The sequence below is a fragment of the Plecotus auritus genome (genome assembly GCF_963455305.1).
Source record: "Plecotus auritus genome assembly, chromosome: 1".
NCBI lineage: Eukaryota > Metazoa > Chordata > Mammalia > Chiroptera > Vespertilionidae > Plecotus > Plecotus auritus.
In genome coordinates this window covers 5,334,207-5,358,980 of record NC_137770.1, presented here as the reverse complement: position 1 = coordinate 5,358,980, position 24,774 = coordinate 5,334,207, and the positions used below count along the sequence as shown (strand labels likewise).

General features: G+C 39.0%; 2 protein-coding genes across 7 annotated transcripts in view; one reads left to right on the top strand and one right to left on the bottom strand.

Moving 5' to 3' along the window:
- The window catches only part of SERPINA10 (serpin family A member 10), a 66,790-nt gene extending 65,590 nt beyond the window's left edge, over window positions 1–1,200 (top strand). For both annotated transcript variants that reach the window (XM_080669293.1, XM_080669277.1), the window contains exon 6: window positions 562–1,200. The gene's annotated coding sequence lies outside the window, so the exon portion shown is untranslated. The remainder of the gene's footprint in view (window positions 1–561) is intronic.
- The window catches only part of PPP4R4 (protein phosphatase 4 regulatory subunit 4), an 87,978-nt gene that overhangs the window by 53,248 nt on the left and 9,956 nt on the right, over window positions 1–24,774 (bottom strand). For all 5 annotated transcript variants that reach the window (XM_080669221.1, XM_080669224.1, XM_080669223.1 and 2 more), the window contains exon 3: window positions 5,612–5,714. In XM_080669221.1, the coding sequence (XP_080525347.1) occupies window positions 5,612–5,714 (103 nt within the window). The remainder of the gene's footprint in view (window positions 1–5,611; window positions 5,715–24,774) is intronic.

Sequence of the window (24,774 nt, the reverse complement as noted above, 5' to 3'; positions counted from 1 at the left end):
GATGAACACCTGGTTCGAAATGATAGAAAAATTCAACAGAAAATTCTAAGACATGAAAGAAAGGATATGGCAGATTTTTTAAAGAGCTAAACAAAAATTCTAGAGCAGAAAAATATAATAATCAAAATCAATAACCAGAATGAATCACAAAGAGAAAATGACAAAAAAAGAAGGTAAAAGACATAGAGATACCATGGAAAGGTCTAATATGTAAGAAATTGGAGACCTAGCAAGAGAGCAGAGAAGTGTTAGGTAGAAGCAAAATTAACCAACATCTGCAAAGACTTATTTTTAGCAGATATTCTAGATTGTGTAGAGATTTATTTGCATTTATCTAATGACTAAGCATGCCGAACATCTTTTCTTATGCTTGTTGGCCATCCACAAATCGTCTTTGGTGAAGTATCTGTTCAAATGTTTGCTTGTTTTTAAAAATGGGGTTGTTTTCTTATTACTGAGTTTGAGAACTCTTTATATATTTGAAACACATGTTCTTATCAGATATATGATTTATAAATATTTCCTCCCATTCTGCCACTTGTCTTTTCATTCTCTCAACAGTGTCTTCTGAAGAGTAGAAGCTTTACGTTCCATGAGCCCCAGTTTACCAAAATTTTCTTCTATGGATTGTGCTTTTCACGTCAAACGTAAAAAAAACTTTGCCTAATCCAAGGTCACGTAGATTTTTCTCTTGTTTTTCTACAAGTTTTTATCATTTTGGTTTTCAATTCTTAGGTTTATAATCTATTTTGAGTTCATTTTTGTATATGGTACAAGGTATAGACTTTTTCCCAATTGACCCAGCACCATTGTTGAAAAGACTGTCCTCGCTACACTGATAGGCCTTTTCGTCTGTGTTACAATCAAATGGCAATGCACATGTAGAGGGCTTTTTCCTCTATATATGTCCCATTGATCTGTCTTTATACCAATATCACATAGTCTTAATTGCTGTAGCTGTATATAATGTCTCAAAATCAGGTAGTAAAAGTCCTCCAACTTTGTTTCTCCTTTTCAAAATTATTTTGGCTGTTCTTGGTCCTTTGTATTTTCGTATGAATTTTAGAATTAGCTTGTAATTTCCTACCAAAGAAAAAAAAAAGAAACTAACCTACTGGAGTTTTTATTATTTTGCATTAAATATATAGATTGATATGGGAAGATCTGGTATCTTAACAATATTGAGTCTTCTGATCCATGAACATGGTGTCTCTTTCCATTTACTTCGTCTCCTATTATTTCTCTCAGCAATGTTCTATAGTTTCCAGTATACAGCTCTTGCATGTCATTTTTCAGATCAATCTCTAAGTATCACATACTTTAGCACTATTGGGACAGGTTAAGAGAAAGTTCCATTTCCAATTGCTTGTTTTCCTGATTCGTATATTGATCTTGTATCCTGAAACATTTCTACATTCAGCACGTGCTAGTATTTTTCTTTTGCAGATTCCATCATAAATGATGTCATGTGACAAAAAAAGGACTGTTTTTTCTTTCTCTGCAGTGTGAATGCCCTTCGTTTCTTTGTGTTGCCTGATTGCACTTTTCAGAATGCCTGGTAGTGTTGAACAACCAGGGTAAGAGCCAGCACGCTCGACTTGTTCCTGATCCAAGCCACCATCAGAAAGGAAGGCCAGGGCTGCAGTTCCCTCACGCTCCCATTCCAATCCACTTTACACACAATTAAAACGCTCACTGTAAAATGTGAATGGGCAAGTCACCGCCCTACTTCAAGCCCTCAGTGATTTTCCACCGTCCTGAGGAAGAACAACTCTTGCATGCTCCGTCACTGACCATCACTCTAACGCCTTTTTTAAGTCACAACCCACCCAGACCACTGGGTTCCAACCAAACATCCCTCTTTCAGTTCCCCCAAGCTCCTCCACCTTCGGAGCTATGTGCTGCTCTCTCCGCCTGGACCACTCATTCCTGACTCTTCAAATGTCTGCTTCCTCCCAGCTCTTCAGTTTTAAGAGCTCCTCCACAAGGCTTTCTTTGACCTCCCGATGCACAGTAAGTTCCCCCATCACTTCCTCCTGATATGGACACTCACCTCCTTATGTTATGTGTCTCCCACTCTGAACTGTAACCTCCTTGAGAGCAAGTTCTCTGGTTTGATCACCTCTATTTTCTCAGTGCTCAGAGCAAGTGCCAGCACATGGAAGGCACTCAGTGAATATTTATGTATGAATCAAAGTGCCATCATCATCACTCACTCACTTATAGTACAAGATTGCTTTCTACAAGATTAACTAAGAAATTATGTCCATGGCAAAAGTGAAAAAAGTGGCTCTGCGTGATTTTTTTTTTTTTTTTGTCGTTTTACCACTTGAAAGTAACGACTCCCAGAAGCAAGGCAGAATTGAAGAAGGTGCTAACGATAAGTACAAATACTTCTTAACAATATCTTAATATAAGGATTTAAAATAAGTTGCACATAGGTTTTATAATTTGACATGAGGTTGTTTAAAAGTTTAGCTGCCTACATTATATAGCAAACCCTCTTTAACAGTCATTATTATTGCCCCCATAAAGTCTTATCCAGTTGCTTAATTCTTCAGCATTTTTAGATATAGTCAGAATCACACAATTAAATACTCTCCTATGCTTATTCTTCAATTGTTTTCCATATACTTTTTAGGCCTGCTTGATATAAAATCTAATCTGGGACTGAATTCATCTTTTTGTACTTTTTAGTACGGGGCAAGATAAATGAGAATCCTAAATAAAGGACTTCATGTTGATTAACTCAAGAAATGAATGCAATTATTTCATCAAATAAAGGTTTTCTTAGTATATATTCATTAGTATACATTTTCTTTATAGTACCCATTTATTCAGTTTTCTATGCTATGGATTAATTTTTATTACTTTAAAAGGTTATTAAAGTCATCTTTATAACTCAGTTATATAGTTTCAGCAGACACATTTGATTATTTATATAAATATACTCTATAGATGAGTATATAATATTCTTTACACATTCCCATAAAATTAATATTAGGGGGAGTTATTTAATTAACTTTATTGTAACCGCATTAGCAAAATGATTTTTTTCAAAATAATTTAGAAACGTCAAGGTCACAACTCTCTATCCTTCATTTTTTATTTTTACTTCAAGAAATTTTGGAAATTCAATACCCTCTGTGGATCAGATTTAGCTTGCTTAACACAGTATGTGTATAGCATGCTCAATAATTTTAGCTTTAAATCTAACTCACTTAATATAGAATAACTTTATTTTTAAGACAGAGAGAGAAACATAAATGTGAGAAACATCAATCAGTTTCCTCCCATACGTGCATTAAACCTGCAACCTAAGTATGTGCCCTGACCAGGAATCAAACCCTCAACCTTTTGGTGTACGGGACAACACTCCAACCTACCGAGCCACCCAGCCAGGGCTAGAATAACTCTTAATCAAGAGGACCTAACTACCTGTTCCTTCTAATGTTGTTTAATTGGCACTTCCAGGTGTTAAGCTAACAAGCATAGGTCAGTTAATATCACTGAGGTAGAATGTAAAATTAAACTTAAACTGTGTAGACTTAACTCCATTTAAATTATAGCATGCTTCTGGGAAAATAAGTATGAAAAGGCTTGATTCACTTTTGAATCACATGCAACGCTAAAATAAACATAATAAACATCTCAATTAATCACTGTAACAAGTAAAAAAGAAAAAAAAACCTCATGCTGCCAGGATAGAAGGGTGGCTATCTTGTAAAAATAACATGGTACATCCCTACATCTAATTTAAATCATAGTAATTGGAACCAGCTATATATGCCTAAAAATAAAATGCAAGGGCACACTAATAATTACAGTATTTTAAACACATATAAATTAATTTAAAAGTTAGGGAAAAGTTACAACCAAACAGAAAGGCAAAGTAAAGTATACAAAACTATTAGCAAACATAATCCCCGTTAGTATGTAACCTCCTGACCCCATTAATAGGTAAGCTCCCTAAGGACACAAAGATTGTTGTCTGTTTTGTTCATTCAAGTTCTTAAGAACAGCACCTGGCACATAGGCACAAATAAATAATAAATCTTACATATTAAACATTTAACATTGTATATTAACTAGAGGCCCAGTGCACGAATTCATGCACCGGTGGGGTCCCTTGGCCTGGCCTGTGGGATCGGGACAAAACCAGCTCTCCAACATCCCCCAAGGGTTCCTGGATTGCAAGAGGGTGCAGGCCAGGCCAAGGAACCCCACCAATGCACAGTTGGGGCTGGGAAGAGACGAGGGAGGTTGGCCGGCTGGGGAGGGATTGCAGGAGGGCTCCAGGGCATGTCCGGCCCCGACTTGCTCAGTCCCAATCGGCCGGAACCCAGCAGCAAGCTAACCTACCAATCGGAGCATCTGCCCCCTGGTGGTCAGTGCACATCATAGCAACTGGTCGGCTGGTCAACTGTTTGCCCCCGGTGGTCAGTGCACGTCACAGTGAGCGGTTGAGTGGCCTTAACACATCATTAGTATACTAGCAGCCCTGCGCACAAATCCATGTGCCAGTATGTATACTAGAACAGCTCTCTGCAGGGCCAGGCCGCTCCGCGCCTGCTGCCCAGAGGCTCTCCGCGGCCCAGAGGCCCATCCGCAACCGGGTGTGGAACACTTGCCTCGTCGCTGGGACGACGAAGCAAGCGTTCCAGCAGGCCACACACGCTGCCTGCTCTCAGCGGCAGCCCCCCCAGGACTGGGGGACTCCAGCGGGGCTGAGAGGACTGGGTGCCGCCATCTTGTGGCTATGGGCACTGCCATCTTTTTGACGGAGTGATGGTTAATTTGCATATTACCCTTTTATTAGATAGGATTATGCTTTGGCTGAACGGCCGACCCGTCGACCAGACACTTAGCATATTAGGCTTTTATTATATAGGATAATCCATAAATACTAAATAGAGGAAAGAATATTCTAGATCAAATATTTTTTGTTTATAGCAGGAAAACTAATTCTGAAGAATTTAGGAAGCAATAAAATGAATATAAAACTAAAATTGTGATGGCCCAATTCAATCTTTATTTGATGATTCTTTAGAAGTCACACCACAGGGTCATTATTAAGAATATCAGTGAAATTATATATTATCAATGTTGTTGAATACTATTAATATAAATTTAACTCAACAGAATACCAAATAATATAGATTAACCAAGTAACATATATGCATATACAAATAGCCCACAGACACAAACAATAATGTGGGAAGAAGGGGGCAAAGGGAGTGGGTGGAGGGGGGCAAGGGGAGAAAAATGGAGGACATCTGTAATACTGTCAATAATAAACAAATAAATTTAAAAAGACAGCTATGATTTTGTAAAACTAAAATTTTTCTGAGCTACTGAAAAGCTAACTTTATTAAAATGTCTCTACTCAGAAAATGACTACAGAAATCTTTGTTTCAACTAAGATCTGGATTTCTCCATTTCCATCAACTAATTTCCCTAAATATTTTCATCACAGTACAAAATGTGTATCATAATACTTTCTCCACTCAATTATTAAGGTACAAAAGATCAGCCATCAAAAGCTCTGAAGTTTTCTCCTGACAATGAAAAAAAAAATGGTAAATTCAAATCTCAGTTCGCACCAACTTACTCTAACTTTTGGCAAGACTCTCCGGAGTGTCTCAGCAGGATTCTGTCGCATCAAAAACGGGAGATTTGCAATCACACTTGTTCCCTGGATATCTTGACCAGCACTTACAGAGAAAAGACAAATTTAAAATTTGTAATTGCAAGCTGAATACCTAGTTTATGACTATAAAAAGCAGATTAATTTGAAAAATGGCTGCTTTTAATGACAAACACTAAGACTTTGACAAAGTGTTAAATTTCAAACACCAACACTTAAATACAAAAATAAAACCATAACTGAAATTTATTAAGTAAATCTTATAACATTGCATGAAAATATTAAGCTCATGATAAAAACAGATTAACTTTTAAGTTTTTAATACTATTATTAAATACTTTAAAATTCTACCTCATTTTTTTCGTGTGACCTACCAATTTGCTGTACTGTCTAAAAAATGTAAGTGGAAAATTTTCATCATGGTAAAATATTAATAATCATTACCAGAGGAATAGCAACAAAATCAACTATACAGAATCATACAACTTCCTTCTGTTATAATGAAGTTACTACCTGTGGCCCTTGACTGACTCTGCGAGTTGCCAGAACTTCTTAAAGAAATACTCAACGTTCTTACAGATCAGTAGGGTATATGTATACTAGAACAGTATCCTTTTGACATATTATTCATTAGATCACTAAAGCTTTACCAAAACAATTGCAGTGATGCTCTAATGGTCTAAATGCTTTAGAAAAGGTGTTCAGGTTCTTCTGAAAAACCAGTTCCATGAAAAGAATTCTTTGATTTTAAAACATAAACTAAGTGACGTAAGATTTCCAAGTACCTGAAATAAATATATATATATATATATATATATATATATATATATATGCTGTTACTGCTATTCTGATACCAATTTAAATGCTAATTGCTGATGCCATATTTATTTATCTTAATTAAAATTATTTTAACTTAGCTCTTCAAATGGAACTGTTTGTTATTATATGTATGTTAAGACCTTAATATGGTTTTAAAGTTCTATATTTACTTGCTTCAGTTTTATAAGTTCTGTTAATAAGAAGCAGATTCTGGTTCTAAACAAAGCTGCAGAGCTGTGGAGAAAGGCCTTTGCCCCGTTGGAGTAAGGCAGGCTATGAACCACGGTCAGCATAATATTCCACTGCTGTCACCACTCTCTAAGTGAATACTTTAAAAGACAAAAGTGAAAGGAATGGGACTGAAATAAGGAACGCATGCCAAGATGGGAAGATGGTCAAAAAAGGAAATTGAAGCTGCATGTAAAATTACTAGTTGTAGTGGGGGGAATGGTGCCTCCCACCCCATAAAGTATGTCTCTGCCCTAAGCCTAGGTTTTGTGATGTCATCTTCATTTGGAAGAGGACCTGAGATGAAGAGACCATTCTGCGCTGTCCAGGCAGACCACAGACCCAGTAACAGGTGTCAAAGGAGACGCTCAGAGGAGAAGACACAGACCAGAAGGCAGTGTGACCACAGAGCAGAGACTGGAGTGGTGCAGCCACAAGTCAGGGAATGCTGACAACCTACAGAAGCTGGAAGAGGCAAACAACAGCCTCCCCCCTAGAGCCCTGCTGACAACAAGGTTTCATATGACAATTTCTGGCCTAGAGTAGAGGATCAGTAAATGTCTCTTAAAAGGATGAATAAGCTCTGGCCCAGGTGGCTCAGTTCGTTGGAGCGTTGTCCGGTACACCAAAAGGTGGCAGGTTCAATTCCCGGTCAGGGCACATACCCAGGTTGAGGGTTTGATCCTCAGTCGGGGTGCATGCATGAGGCAGCCTCTCTCTCTCTCTCTCTCTCTCTCTCTCTCTCTCTCTCTCTCTCTCTCTTCCTCTCTAAAAATCAATTCAATAATTTTTTTAAAGGATGAATGAATGGGTGACTCACTGGGTGAAGTTCCCTCCCCCGCATAACATTCTTGAAATGACAAAATTATACACATGGAGAAGAGAGTGGTTTCCAGGGGTTAGAGATGGATGTGGAAAAAGATGTGACTATAGCCGAAACCGGTTTGGCTCAGTGGATAGAGCGTCGGCCTGCGGACTAAAGGGTCCCGGGTTCGATTCCGGTCAAGGGCATGTACCTTGGTTGCGGGCACATCCCCAGTGGGAGGTGTGCAGGAGGCAGCTGATCGATGCTTCTCTCTCATCGATGTTTCTAGCTCTCTATCCCTCTCCCTTCCTCTCTGTAAAAAATCAATAAAATATATTTAAAAAAAAAAAAAAAAAAGATGTGACTATAATAGTGTAACCTGGGTAATGAAAATCTTAACTGTCTTGACTGTATCAATGTCAATATACTGGTTGTAATATTGTACTATAGTTTTTCAAAATTTTACTTAGGGGGAAGCTGGTTAAAGAGAACACTGGCATCCGTATTATTTTTTTACAACTGTATGCGAATCTACAATTATCTCAAAATAAAATTCAATTTTTAAAAAATCAGTCAACGTGATAGATTTTTTTAAAAAATACATATGAACATCTCAACAAACACAGAAATCTGACAAATCCAACATTCATTCAGGATTTAAAACTATCAGCAAACTAGAAGTAGAAAGGAACTTCTTCCACCAGATAAAGGGCACCTATGAAAAACTTAGAGCTAACACCATACTTAACCGTGAAAGAATGAACGCTTCCTCCCTAGTCACGAACAGGACATTTCCACTCATATTCAACATTGTGCTGTTTGAGCGAGTGCGATAGGTAATAAAAAGAAATAAGAAGCTTATGGATTGAAAAGGAAGAAATTAAGCTATAATGTACAAAATAGCCAGTACAACTAATACTAGTAAGTGAGTCTAGCAGAGTGGCAGGATACAAGATCAAAAAGGATTTGAGGACGTGATATATAAGACAGGTAAAGAAGGTCCAATATACTGTTAATGTAAGTCCCTAAAAAAGAAAACCTAAGCAAAGGAAGCTTTTAAAAAATGTTATTAAAAACCCTGTCTTGAAATTAAAAAAAAAAGATTCAAAAGAGCACACCATATACCTGAGAAAATCAATTCAGCAGAACTGGGATACATTATTGGACTTTAAAGAAAAAGAAAAATCCTTTGGGCATCCAAGCAAAATGAGCAAGTTACTTGTAATAGAAACAAAATCAGATTGGCTTTAAACTTTAACAGTAATAAGTATTAGAAAAGCAAATAACAACTGATAAGTGACAATGCTTACTGTAAACAGAACTTGAAAAAATAAAAGAAATGAATCTAAACTGCAATCACCATAATCTCTATCCACAAACACAATCTAGGAGGATCCAACATGGCAGCAGAGTAGGTGGAAATTACACTCACGGCCCCCCAGGACAACACTGGAATTAAATTATAGAACATTCAACCTGAAGAACCAACTGAAGACTAGCTGAACAGAAGTCTTATAACCAAGGGTTTACAGAAGGCACATCAAGACTGGTAGCAAAGGCGGAGATGAAAAAAGCTTTTCTTTAAAATTGCAGGAGGTCCATCTGACGTCGACTGCATGCATTCACTACCTCGGTTCATCCTGGCAACAGGTCTCCTCTTCATGATGCCGTTAAAAGTGATATGGCAAGATATAGTTAGCAGAGGTGGAACAACACAGTCAACATAAATGCCACTAGAGGCAAGGTGAGGAGGAGCTGGGACAGGGTTGTTTATCAGACAAAAGAGCACACTTGGCTGCACAGTAAAGTAGGGTACTAAGCGTGCATACCTGGGAATTCCTTGGGTGCTGTGTACCTGCTATTATCTCCTGCCGACTTTGGTCCCAATCAGTATAAACAAACCAAATATGTGTGAATCTATGCCACCAACCATTGAATGGAAGAAATCCCAAAATAACCAGCATTGGTTTAAGTCAACAGTATGAAATTCGTGTTATTGCTATTTGATATGGTACATGTGATTTTAAAATAAATGTTTAATCAGTATTTTATTTCTATAGTATGTTATTTTATGTTTTACTAGAGGCCTGGTGCACGAAATTCGTGCAAGAGTAGACCTTCACAGCCGTGGCAGCTGCCTGGATCCCTCCCTCACAGCCGCATCAGCTTCCTCTATCCTGCGGCTGCAGCCCTGGCTTCATCCGGAAGGTCATCCGGTCTAATGAGCATATTATGCTTTTATTATTATAGATTTTTATAAAATAAGCTTCTTAGACTTCAAAACCTACAACTTTCAACTGGAAGGCCCAGGAACAAGCATCCTGGCTACCCCCTGAGCTGCTCCTTGTTGCCCGATTCTGCTTTCTCTGGGAGATCCTCCTTTTCTAAGACACTGACTCAGAAACAAAGACACAAGCCCACTCAGCAAACCATTCCTCTAAAACTAAAAGAACTGGGTGAATCATCTAATCTGTGCACTAGTGACTGAAAAGGAAGGAGGAAGGGGGAAAAAAGACTAGTTAAATGAATTTAGGACAGCTATCTTTTAAATTCTAAATTAATGTTACTAATTATTTTATTCCCATTGGGAGATGCGCCTATTTTAAAGAGCCATTTATAGTAATATCTTAAACCAAAAAAAAAAAAAAAAAGTCAACCCACTCAAGCATTTTTTATGATAATAAAAAATTTCGTAGTCTTCATTGTCATCCCAGCTCCTGCCACTGTCATAACTTCATCACTGATGGGAATGACTAATAGCTACTTTTTTTTTTTTTAATATATTTTATTGGTATTTTACAGAGAGGAAGGGAGAGGGATAGAGAGTTAGAAACATCGATGAGAGAGAAACATCGATCAGCTGCCTCCTGCACACCCCCTCTACTGGGGATGTGCCCGCAACCAAGGTACATGCCCTTGACCGGAATCGAACCCGGGACCCTTCAGTCTGCAGGCCGACGCTCTATCCACTGAGCCAAACCGGTTTTGGCTAATAGCTACTTTTTGATCCCTTCTAATCCAACAATGTTTCATCCAAATTTTACATTCTCCAATGCTTAGCACAGGATCTAGCACACAGAAAATGTTCTATAAATTTTTTATTTAAATTCAATTTGTCTCCACATCAACAACCATTTTCAAAAGCTGCATCAATCATTACCTGGAAATGTTCCATTTCTAGAATCTCAAACTCTGATCCCATGTGCTGCCCATAAACTCTTATCTGTCTCTTTTTCCATTGCTAAATGCATTTGTTATTCTTATCGCATTCCTAATCCCTCAATTCCTTCTGATTCTCTAGTTTCTAATATTCCTCCTAGTTTTACTTTCTTACTTGCCAGCCTGAACCTCCCCGACTAATACTTCAATTACAGTCCCTACTAATGACCTTGCTTCTTCAATTATCCTCCTAACAATAAAAATAGTATCAAATATACTATTACTAGGCAGAATACTAATAAGCACCTTACTTGCAGTCATCTTTTTAAATTCTCACAATAATTTTATGAGATAGATTAAATATTATTATTAGCTCCATTTTATAGATAAGCAAATTGGGGCTTGGCGAGATGAAGGTACTTGCCCAAAATTACGCACACAGCCTGTACAACTCCAAAACCCATGCACATACCACTACACAACACTGCCTCTCTTCCGACCTGTGCACCCAGCCGATACCAAACCCACCATCTGCTTTTTCCATCCCACTCCTGACCCTAAGCTATGTAGCACCCCTAGAGGAAAACGTGTAAGTACGCTGCTTAATGCTTTTAAAAACAGAATTTTTTTTTAAGAAAGCTGGTTCTCAATTATGCTGGAAGTAAACAAAATGATAACGAATTTGTGAGAAATCAAGAAAAGCCCAGAAATTCTTGGCATATCATATTGCCTAAAGAACTTTCAGAACTATTATTTTGGGTCTCTAAAAACGCGGCTATCTGTGCAAGTTATAAAACCTGTGCCCTTCCCCACCAAAAAGAATAAGCTGTATGTTAGAACAGATCTAGATACTGACAATATTGTCTTTCTCTATTCTTATATGTACCTTGCTTCAACCATCAGCCGTGGGCAAACTACGGCCCGCGGGCCAGATCCGGCCCGTTCGGCTGTTCTATCCGGCCCGCGGAGCTGAAAGAGTGGAGGGTTCTCTTGCTCTCCCCTCCGCTCCTTTACTTTGAATTTATATTAGTTCACACAAACACTCCATCCATGCTTTTGTTCCGGCCCTCCGGTCCAGTTTAAGAACCCATTGTGGCCCGCGAGTCAAAAAGTTTGCCCACCCCTGTTAGGAGCTCAAAATCTAAGAAGAAAAACAGATTTGCACGTAAGAATCCTGACTGGAGAGCAAAAAGTCCTTCTCTTTTCCTAGCCAGACAACCTTCATGCTTTATTTAATCCTAAACCAGTAAGAAAAGGGAGGGGGGGGAGCATATGCTACCCAGAAATGACAACATGGCATAGTCACCACTGGAGAAATTAACCTGAGAATTGTAGCTCTGCTACTGTTGGACGCCGGGCAGGACCGGAAAGGGTTTGCATATGCAGAGCCTGCGGTCCCAATCCCAGCAGCTCTCGTTTCAAACCCACAATACAGCACCTAGTAAGCTGACACTGCTTGAATTTCAGCGATGAAGCGGATGCCACACAGACCCTGCTTTGAGTTTGCAATGAAAACTAAACTTTAAATAGTTGACATTTAATTATTTCTTTACTCCAAGTAAATTATTAAATAGTTTGTTTTCATGATAGAACAAAATTAAGTGATTAGCTTAGAGAATTAAACTTCCAAGAAAGACAAAACTTTCTTTTAAGACAAAGATGACTCAAGAATATAAAGCAGAGGATACTGATACCAATCAATAACGTAATTTTTCAAATGTCGCACATTTTCATTACTACAAAATTAAATCCTTAATACTGTTCAATCTTCAAAATGTCACTTCAAGGGATTACACAGTTAGAGAACCATTCAACTCTGCTTGTAGACATCATACTTAGTATCAGAGAGTAACAAATTATATTGTTTAATAGCACCAAAGAAAGGATAAAAGAAAAATTAAGATTTAAGTGTCACTATGTGCCAACCAAGGCACTTTATACACATTTTCAAATTCATCTTGATTATATATATATATATATATATATATATATATATATATATACACAATATATTTCTATCCTTACTTGACAGTTGAAGGAACAATCCCGGAAAAAAAAAAAGTGATTTACCCGCAGTCATCCAACCACTAAAAATGAGAGGCAGGGTTCCACCCTGATTTCTCCTGACCAAGCACCACCGTACCACCTAGGACCGTAGTCCTATCCTAAGAAGCAGCTGAGCTGTCAGCCTAAAAATGTCTCTACGTTGATAATTTTTCTAAGAGAAAAATTTGCACATAAATTACTTAGTAATATTCACGTTAAAATAAATTCCGTTACTAATAATTTCCAGTACATATCTTTTACTATCCCAATGTCATGTCCACAGAGTATGCAGAAGTTTCATGTCCGTGGTGAAGAAGAGACAAACACCTCTCTTCACTAAAGCAGTGTCACCAGCTACACAGAGGGCGTTTCCCTTTGAATGGCTCTTCACCTTCCTGTATCAAGAATTGAGCTCATTCCCCTGCCCCCTCTTTTTACCAACAGAGACAGAAACAGCCCTATGATTCTCCAGGTACACAACTTAGAACTACATTACCCTTTCCTTCCTCCCTCACACTCCACAGCAAATCTCACAACAGTGTACAAGGTGAACGTTGTCCTTGCGTGTTCTGGAGTGGAATGAACTTGTTAAGGGGCAGACACACCTGTTGAATTAATAAATCTTTCCTTATTTTTTTTTAATTTGGAATTTTTCCATATTCTATTTCAATATTAAGATTAGATTTGTTGTTAACTTCCATATGTTTTTAATTTATTATACATAGGTGGATAATTATTAACACTTAGTATCAATTATACATTATTAGTATATATACACAACCACGTGTGTTTATATTTAGGTCACAATTTAAAATGTATTCCTTACTGTGAGTCATGGAAAAAAAATTTTTGAAAATCATTGTCCTACAGTATTTTGCAGAGTAAAAGGAAATATTACTAAGGCCTGCCCTAAATATATGACCTACAGTAGGAATATTGAAAGGTATGTAAATTATGAGCTCAGGGATAACTATACAAATTTAGAAGGTTTCTGGAAACATTGTTACCTCTCCCATAATTTTTTCAATCGGCCTTTCAACTTCCCCATTAACAAGTGGCAGAAAACATCATTTTAAAAATACTTTTTAAAAATACATAAATATAGAACACAGCAAGGGAAAGGGTTAGCTAGGAAGACTGGGCTGCATAGCAGCTAACCCAGCAAGCGAGGAGCCAGGGGAGGGGACAGAGTAAGTAACTGGCAGCTGCATAAAGAGATGAAATGAGGCCAAGTCCCGGAACCCGCAGGAAGAAAGGATGATAAACAGCTATGATAGGAAGAGGACCAGACCCCAGTACTTAAAGCTACAGAAGACAGGTGGCCTGAGATGTCCAATAATTCAGGTGGTGTATATTCAGGACCTGCTGTTAGTTAGGCACTGGTTCTGGACTCTCCAATGCGATCTAATAATGCTTTATGCCTCGCCATAGAATTTGTCAGGCAACAAATTACATACCTGGCACTGAACTGAGCCCTGAGCAGGGCTATGGTGGTACACATAGACATGACCTTACCCTAGGAGGGCTTCGCCGTCAGAAGAGACACGTATTAAACAACAAAAATCAATTAAGGCCCTGGCCAGGTAGCTTAGAGTACCTTCCCTATGCGCCAAGGTTGTTGGTTTGATCCCTGGTCACAGCACATACAAGAATCAACCAATGGCCGAAACCGGTTTGGCTCAGTGGATAGAGCGTCGGCCTGCGGACTGAAGGGTCCCGGGTTCGATTCCGGTCAAGGGCATGTACCTTGGTTGCGGGCACATCCCCAGTGGGAGGTGTGCAGGAGGCAGCTGATCGATGTTTCTCTCTCATCGATGTTTCTAGCTCTCTATCCCTCTCCCTTCCTCTCTATAAAATATCAATAAAATATATTTTAAAAAAAAAAGAATCAACCAATGAATGCATAAATAAGTGGAACAACAAATCAATGTCTCTCTCTCTCTCTCTCTCTCTCTCTGTCTTCCTATCTCTCTAAAATTTAAAAAAAAAGTTAACGGGGAGCTGCGGGCTTGGACACGGAGTCGCCGCCATCTGGAACCGGAAAGTGGAGCTTATCGGAAGCCTGAGAATCCACAACTGCGGCACCCACGGAACAGCTGCGAGCCCCAGAACAACGCTCCCCAATTGGCGCAAACACACGGGTTCAGAGGAGCTCTACACTCCACCACGGAAAGGTCAGATTTCGCCTGGGATAAGGAGAGAGAGAACTACATAACCAGACACCCAGAGAAGAGAGACCATGGGGAGACAAAGACACAGCCCACATATGAAAGAAAAGCAGGCATCACCAGAAAAGGAAGTAAACAAAATGGAAGCAAGCAACCTTCCAGAAAAAGAATTCAGAGAAATGGTCATAAGGTGGCTGAAAAGAATGGAAGACAAATTCGACAATATGAGCAAGAACCAAGAGGAAATGAAGAAAAACCAAGAAGAAATGAAAAATGACATCGCTGCTGTAAAGAACTCAATAGAAAGCATCAAGAGTAGACTAGAAGAAGCAGAGGACCGCATCAGTGAGCTAGAAGACAAGATGGGAAAAAATACCCAAGTAGAGCAACTTCTAGAAAAAAAAATTAAAAGGCAGGAGGAGAGCCTAAGGGAACTTTGGGACAACACGAAACAAAACAACATCCGCATAATAGGGGTTCCAGAAGGAAAGGAAGCTGAGCAAGGAATAGAAAACCTATTTGAAGAAATAATGACAGAAAATTTCCCTGATATAGAGAAGAAAAAACCCACACAAATCCAAGAAGCTCACAGAGTCCCAAGCAAAATGAACCCCAAAAGACCGACGCCAAGGCACATTATAATTAAATTGGCAAACACCAACGACAAAGTAAGAATCTTAAAAGCGGCCAGAGAGAGAGAGAAAGTTACATACAAAGGAACCCCCATCAGACTAGCAACTGATTTCTCAACAGAAACTCATCAGGCCAGAAGGGAATGGAATGAAATATACAAAGTCATGCAAAGGAAGGGTCTGAATCCAAGAATACTGTACCCAGCAAGGCTGTCAATCAAAATTGAAGGTGAAATCAGGAGCTTCACAGACAAAAAAGGACTAAGGGAATTTATTACCACCAAACCAGCAATGCAAGAAATGCTAAAGGGTCAGCTGTAAAAAAAAAAAAATAAATAGGAAGCGAAGAAGGAACACAGGTGTAAAGAATAGGAATGGCGACAAATAAGTACCTATCAATAATAACTTTAAAAGTAAACGGATTAAATGCCCCAATCAAAAGACATAGGGTAATGGATTGGATAAGAAAACATGACCCATATATCTGCTGTCTACAAGAAACCCACCTCAGAAAAAAAGACGCACACAGACTGAGGGTGAAGGGATGGAAAAAGGTTTTCCAGGCAAATGGAACTGAAAAAAAAGCTGGGGTAGCAATACTTATATCTGACAAATTAGATCTCAAACTGAAGGACATAACAAGAGATAAGGAAGGCCACTTCATAATACTAAAGGGAGCAATCCAACAAGAAGAAATAACTCTGGTAAACATATATGCACCCAATACAGGAGCACCCAAATACATAAAAAAACTCCTGGAGGATATCAAGGGAGAGATTGACAGCAATACAATCATAGTAGGGGACTTTAATACCCCACTATCACCACTGGACAAATCCTCTAAACAAAACATCAGCAAAGAAACATCAATCCTAAATGACTCACTAGACCAGATGGAATTAATTGACATCTTCAGAACATTTCACCCCAAAGCCACAGAATATACATTCTTCTCAAGTGCACATGGGTCATTTTCAAAGATAGACCATATGTTGGGACATAGGCAAAGTCTCTTCAAATTCAAGAAGATAGAAATCATATCAAGCATCTTCTCAGACCACAGTGGCATAAAACTGGAAATCAACTACAATAAAAACAACCCAAAGAAATCAAACACATGGAGACTAAACAGCATGCTATTAAACCATGACTGGGTTACCAGAGAGATCAAAGAAGAAATAAAAAACATCATGACAACAAATGACAATGAAAACACTACAATCCAAAATCTATGGGACACAGCGAAAGCAGTCTTGAGAGGGAAGTTCATAGCTCTACAAGCCTACTGCAAAAAACAAGAAACAGGGGTAATAAATTACCTAACCCAACAACTCAAAGAGTTAGAAAAAGAGCAACAAGAAAAGCCCAGTGTAAGCAGAAGGAAGGAAATAATAAAGATCAGAGCACAGATAAACGACATAGAGACCAAAGAAACAATACAAAAGATCAACAAAACCAAGAGCTGGTTCTTTGAAAGGATTAACAAGATTGATGAACCTCTAGCCAGGCTCACCAAGAAGCAAAGAGAGAGGACCCAAATAAACAAAATCAGAAATGAAAGAGGTGAAATAACAACAGATCCCGCCGAAATACAAAGGATTGTTAAAAAATACTACGAACAACTCTATTCCAACAAACTGGACAACCTGGAGGAAATGGACATATTCCTAGAAAAATATAACCTTCCAAAACTCAATCAGGAAGAATCTAAACAGCTCAATATGCCAGTAACTATGGAAGAAATTGAAGCAGTCATCAAAGAGCTTCCGGCAAACAAAAGCCCGGGGCCAGACGGCTTCACAGGAGAGTTTTACCAAACATTCAAGGAAGAACTAAAACCTATCCTCCTCAGACTATTCAAAAAAATTCAAGAGGAAGGAACACTTCCAAGCTCCTTCTATGAAGCCAGCATCACCCTAATACCAAAACCAGATAAAGACAACACAATGAAAGAGAATTACAGGCCAATATCCCTCATGAATGTAGATGCCAAAATCCTCAACAAAATTCTAGCAAATCGGATCCAGCAGTACATCAGAAAGATCATACACCATGACCAAGTAGGGTTTATCCCAGGAATGCAAGGATGGTTCAATATCCGAAAATCAATAAATGTGATACATCACATAAACAAATTGAAAGATAAAAATCACATAGTCATATCAATTGATGCAGAAAAAGCATTTGACAAAATCCAACACCCTTTCTTGATAAAAACTCTCAACAAGGTGGGAATAGAAGGATCATACCTCAACATAATAAAAGCTATATATGATAAACCCACAGCTAACATCATACTCAATGGGCAAAAACTAAAACCATTTCCCCTAAGAACAGGAACAAGACAGGGATGCCCACTCTCACCACTCCTGTTTGACATAGTACTGGAAGTATTAGCCATTGCAATTAGACAAGAAGAAGAAATAAAAGGCATCCAAATTGGAAAAGAAGAAGTAAAGCTGTCCTTATTTGCAGATGACATGATATTGTACATAAAAAACCCGAAAGACTCTATCAAAAAACTAACAGACTTAATAAATGAATTCGGCAAGGTAGCAGGATACAAAATTAATGCCAAGAAATCTATGGCATTTCTATACACCAACAGTGAACTTACAGAAAGAGAGACTAAAAAAGCAATCCCATTTTCCATCGCACCAAAAAAATTAAGATACTTAGGAATAAACCTAACCAAGGAGGTAAAAGACCTATATGCGGAAAACTACAGGACACTGAAAAAAGAGATAGAGGAAGATGTAAACAGATGGAAGAACATACCATGTTCATGGATTGGTAGAATCAACATCTTCAAAATGTCCATACTACCCAAAGCAATCTATAGATTCAATGCACTCCCCATTAAAATACCAACAGCATATTTCACAGACCTAGAAAGAACTCTCCAAAAATTCATCTGGAATAAAAAAAGACCCCGAATAGCCACAGCAATCCTGAGAAAGAAGAATAAAGTAGGAGGGATCTCAATACCAGATTTCAAGCTGTATTACAAAGCCACTGTCCTCAAAACAGCCTGGTACTGGCACAAGAACAGACATATAGATCAGTGGAATAGAATAGAGAATCCAGATATCGACCCAAACCAATATGCGCAATTAATATTTGACAAAGGAGGCATGAGCATACAATGGAGTCAAGACAGTCTCTTCAATAAATGGTGTTGGGAAAATTGGACAGATACATGCAAAAAAATGAAACTAGATCACCAACTTACACCATACACAAAAATAAACTCAAAATGGATACAGGACTTAAATATAAGACGGGAAACCATAAAAATACTAGAGGAATCCACAGGCAGCAAAATCTCAGACATATGCCAAAAGAACTTTTTCAGTGATACTGCCCCTTGGGCAATGGAAGCCAAAGAGAAAATAAACAAATGGGACTACATCAAAATAAAAAGCTTTTGCACAGCAAAAGAAACCATCAACAAAACAACAAGAAACCCCACTGTATGGGAGAACATATTTGCAAATGGTATCACTGATAAAGGTTTAATTTCCAACATCTACAGGCAGCTTATACAACTTAATAAAAGGAAGATAAATGATCCAATAAAAAAATGGGCAACGGACCTAAATAGAATCTTTTCGAAAGAAGACAGAAGGAAGGCCAAGAGACACATGAAAACATGCTCAAAGTCACTTATTATCCGAGAGATGCAAATCAAAACGACAATGCGATACCATCTCACACCTGTCAGAATGGCTATCATCAACAAATCAACAAACAACAAGTGTTGGCGAGGATGCGGAGAAAAAGGAACCCTCGTGCACTGCTGGTGGGAATGCAGACTGGTGCAGCCACTGTGGAGAACAGTATGGAGTTTCCTCAAAAAACTGAAAATGGAACTCCCATTTGACCCAGTAATCCCACTCCTAGGAATATATCCTAAGAAACCAGAAACACCAATCAGAAAGGATATATGCACCCCTATGTTCATAGCAGCACAATTTACAATAGCTAAGATTTGGAAACAGCCTAGGTGCCCGTCAGCAGATGACTGGATCAGAAAACTATGGTACATCTACACAATGGAATACTATGCTGCCATAAAAAAGAAGGAATTACTACCATTTGTAGACACCTGGATGGAATTAGAGAACATTATGCTAAGTGAAATAAGCCAGTCAATGAAAGAAAAATACCACATGATCTCACTCATTTAGGGATAATGAAAAACATTATAAACTGATGAACCAAAAGATAGTTACAGAGGCAGTAAAGCATCAAACAGAGTGTCTAATTACAGCGGTAAGGTTAGGGAGAGGTGGGGGAAATAAGAGATCAACTGAAGGACTTGTATGCATGCATATAAGAGTAACCAACGGATGCAAAACATTGGGGGGTGAGGGCAGGTATGGGAGTGGGGTGGGGGGGGGGCAATGGTAAGATATGTACACATATAATACCTTAATAAAAATTTGAAAAAAAAAATAAATAAATAAAATAAAAATTAAAAAAAAGTTAACGTTTATAACATCATCCTAAGTGTGCAGATACCTATAAAGGAACAGTACATAGCACTATCAAGAACATCACCTCCTTTGAGGTGAAGGGAGGGCTTCTCTGAAGACCTGAGATCTGGAAAGTTGGCGGGCTCCGTGAGAACAAAGTGTAGAAGGAACAGCGTGTCCAAGCACCCCATGCTAGACGGATTTCACAAAGAATTACTGAGCACTTACGCACCGCCAGGCACGGCGCTCTGAAAGCTGGCAGAAAGTAACAGAAAGAAAGCACCTGTTTCTGGGCATCTGAATTAGAACAGAAAGGAAGAAAGGGCTCTTTGCAGAAATAAAATCAATAGGACTTGATACAAACTAAGTTCTGAAAGGAAGAAAGAAGAGTACACAATTGTTCCCAGCCTTCCCTCCAGTGTCCTTTAAAAGGGCGGGCAGGCCCAGCCACAGTGGCTCCATGGGTGGGAGAGCTGTCCCGTGCACCGGGCTGCCGGCTGCATTCCCAGTCAGGGCACGGGCCTGGGTTTCAGGTTCCATTCCCGTTTGGGGAAGGCACAGCAGGCAACCCATCTAGGTTTCTCTCTCCCTTCAATGTTTCTCTCTCTCTCTCTCTCTCTCTCTCTCTCCCTCTCTCTCTCTCTCTCTCTCTCAGATTGTCCTCAAGTGAGGATTAAAAAATAAATTAATTTCAAAAAATTAATTAAATTGAAGGATATTCAGGCTTCAATAACAAGTGGAGACAAATTTAGATTTAAAATTATGAATGCCATTTCAGGCACACTAAGCTTGAAAAGCCAGTGAGACATTCTGCTAGAGGCATCACGCTGACACCACCCAGCAAGCGGTCCTGGTCCAGAGGTGGGAGAAAAGCCCAGAGCTTTTGCAGATTTGGAAATTAAGCCATGGAGACAACTGCCATCTAGGAGTGGAAAATCTGACTCAGAAAGAGAGTCCCTAACAGTATACTGTGGCTCCTCACTGTTCGTTTGACTGATATTGTAACTGAGTCACCGAATCAGAAGAAATATAACACAAACAAATCAATTATAAAATTTAAATGTTCATCAGTCAAGCAAAAATCAGTCTTGTAAAAGCTGTGTGAAATGCTGATTCCTTTCTTTAATGCTAAGGATAGGGTATAATGGAATGCTGGAGTTAAAGAGGACCTTAGAAATATAATTCACCTCCTCACATGCTGGCAAATGAAGAAACCAACATCTAGAGACTATGGAAGTTGCTCAAGGTCAATCAGCTAGTTCTTGTCAGAGTTAGGACACTATCTTCACAAAGCAAAAATCTAATTTAAAAAAAAAAAACACACACACAAGCAAGAAAAAAGAATCTATTGATTCTATAAAATGGCTCATGGGTTCCTAAATAACAATTAATTTAAAATAAGTTCAAACATCTATTTTCTTCTTTAAGAGAAATAAATGAAGTCAAGTTTCCCCATGATGTTCCTTATAATACAAGAACTATTTTAGACATCTATATCATTCCTTTTGTAATATATGAATTACTAGTCCTCCAGTTGTCTTGAAAAAAAATATTGTCTAAGGAAAAATAATGTTTAATTATACCATATGTAATTCAATGAGTAAATATTGATATACTAGAGGCCTGGTGCACAAATTCATGCACAGGTGGGGTCTGGACGGCCCGCCCCAATCGGGGCCTATTGGGCCAGGTCGGCTGGGGGGAGTGCCATGGGCAGTTGGCAGGCTGGCCCCACCCCCTTGTCAAACTCCCAGTTGAACTCCTGATCGAACTCCTGGTCAAGGGGACAATTTGCATATTAGCCTTTTATTATATAGGATAAGTAACTAATGTGTAAATAAACTCATGAGTATATAGTTATAAAAAAACTAGAGGCCCGATGCACAAAATTTGTGCAAGAGTAGGCCTTCCTTCCCCCGGCTGCTGGCACCGGCTTCCCTCTGGCAACTGGGACCCGGGAGTCCCTCGCAGCCCTGGCTTCCTCCAGAAGGTCGTCTGGAAGGATGTCCAGAGATGTCCGGTCTAATTAGCATATTATACTTTTATTTTTATAGATTTAGGTAAGATATATATGTATTTTTTAAAGTAACTTTTTTTATTTATTTTATTGATTTCAGAGAGGAAGGGAGAGGGAGAGAAAGATAGAAACATCAATGATGAGAGAGAACCATTGATTGGCTGCCTCCTGCACGCCCCCTACTGGGGATGAAGCCCACAACCCAGGCATGTGTTCTTGACCGGAATTGAACCCGGGACCCTTCTGTCTGCAGGCCGACGCTCTATCCACTGAGACAAACCAGCTAGGGCTTATACAAATATTTTAGCATGTTGTCCACAAGACTAGGTCCATGTGCTATTTATTTACATGGGAATCATGAAGAAGAACAAACCATTCTGTTCTTATTTATACACTAATTACCTACACAAACCAAAGGAAATGCTTATCATGCAAAATATTGAATATTAGCATTTTTTAGAAAATACTAGTCAAAAGAATCAGAGCTGACTAGAATACCCTGAGTGTTTGTGTGTGTGTGTTTTTATCTAGAGATAAGTCAATCTTTTTGAAGGCATCAAGAAATGAATGCACTAACCACCTGAGGCAGGTTGATAGCTGGGGTGAGCAGTGAGTTAGGGTTAGAGTCACGGGTGCAAGAAAGAATGCTAACAGCATGCCTGGCACATCTCCCTCACTTTGCTGACAATACAGAGAAGCTGCTGATGTCACCAAGGTCACACAGCTTTTAGTGGCTGAGCTCCATGTTTCCTAGCAACAAGTATTTTTAAGAAACATGTTATATAGCTCTCACTGACTAATAAAAAGAAATATGAAATTAGTCTACAGACTGATTATAATATACGTTCCTTAATAATAGACCAGAGCTGAAAAAATAAAATACGTGCTATTTTAGAAAAGTACGAAATATTTTCCTGAAGAAAAATAAGGAGGCCACATCTATTTGCCCACTAGTGTACAGACACTAGGATTTTGACCCTCCAGCAGGTTTCTACTAATCAAAGATTTGAAAACCATCTTGACTAAACAAATGTAGGGTTTTTTAATGTTTATATCAGAAAACTTACAGAAACCCTGTGAATGATTCTATTTTGTAAAAGAAAGATTTAATCTGTTTAAATATCAGAGAGATGAGGAACAGGAAAAATTGAGGATACTCCCAGGTTTTTAAGCTGTGACATTAAGTAGATGGTGATGCCATTTATGAGAGATAAGGAGGCAACCCACATTGAGTAAAGATCTGAAAGAAATAATAGAGCTAGCAATGTAAGTATCTGAGGAAACATTAAAAGCAGAAGGAACAATAAGTTTATAAGCCCTGAGATAGATGTGTACTTGGTATGCTTAATGAAAGGCAAGGATGGCTGGAGTACACAGCAAGGGAAGAAGGTAATAGTAAGAAATGAAATCAGAGCTGCAATAAGGAAGAAGGAGGAAGTCACAGAAATCAGGCAAAGCACTGATCACATTTTCAAACCATAATGGAACTAAGGATCAATAACAAAAGAAATCTGGAAAATTCCCAAATATTTGGAAATTAAACAACACACTTCTAAATGACTCATAAGTCAAAGAAGTCTCTAGATAAATGTTTAAATGTTTTTCCATTAAATGATAATGAAGGTTTAACAGATCAAAATTTGTGAGATGCAGCTAAAGCAGTGCCTAGAGGGAAATTTACAGCATTATAATGTATATATTAGAACAGAAGAAAGATCTAAAATCAATAACCTAAGCTTCCACCTTAAAAAACTAGAGAAAAGAAAATTAAATGCAAGGTAAGCAGAAGAAAGAAAATAATACATGTTAGAACAAAAATCTTTAGAGGAACATAATGAAACCAAAAGCTGGTTCTTTGAATAGATCAATAAATCTGAAACTCTTCTCTATCCAAGGAGTTTCTGCTGTTCAGTGCCGTCTATTAGCACCTCCTTAGAGGATGAAATTAGAAACTGGGGTTCAACATCTTCTCTTTTCTTAGAATTGAGAATAGCCTGCTAAAGCAACATGGAAACTTAATTTCTATTGGACTCAACCCATTATATCATACTAGAGGCCCGGCGCACGAAATTTGTACATGGGTGTGGTCCCTATGCCTGGCCTGAAATCAAGGCCATCTTCCCCAGCTGCCCACAGCCAGCCCCGTCCCCCATCACCACCCACCCCCGGTTCCCCGTTCGCCACCAAGTGATCGGAGCCTGCCGACCGGGGGAAGGACCGAGAGGTCGGCCATTCCCGCCCCCTCACCAGCCCCGCCCCCACCACGGGTCGCCCTCTGTGTGTGGGGTGACCGGCGGGGCGGGGGCCTTGGCTTGGCACCACCCTCGTCCCCCGCCACCCACCCCCGGTTTCCCATTCGCCATCGGGCGATTGGAGCCTGCCGGCCGGGGAAAGGAACCGAGAGGTGGTCAGTGTGCCTCATAGTGATTGGTCGAGCAGTCATTCTGGTCGTTCTGCCGTTAGGGTCAATTTGCATATTACCCTTTTATTATACAGGATGGAGGGAAGAGAAGGAAACAGTGCCTGAAGTACTTAAGGGACTTGAATGTGATCACAGAGACAGATGCCAGGTCCCCTGGTTTTTACAATAGCAAAGTGGCCCTTTCTATTGTACAATATAGCCATATTGGAGGGGAGAGGGGAACCTCAACCCTTACCTTACACTATACACAAAATTTAACTGGAAATGAATTAGACCTAAAATTAAGAGCTAAGACTTAAAACTTCTAAAAGAAAACAGGGACAAAAATCTTAATGACCTAGGATTTGGCAAAA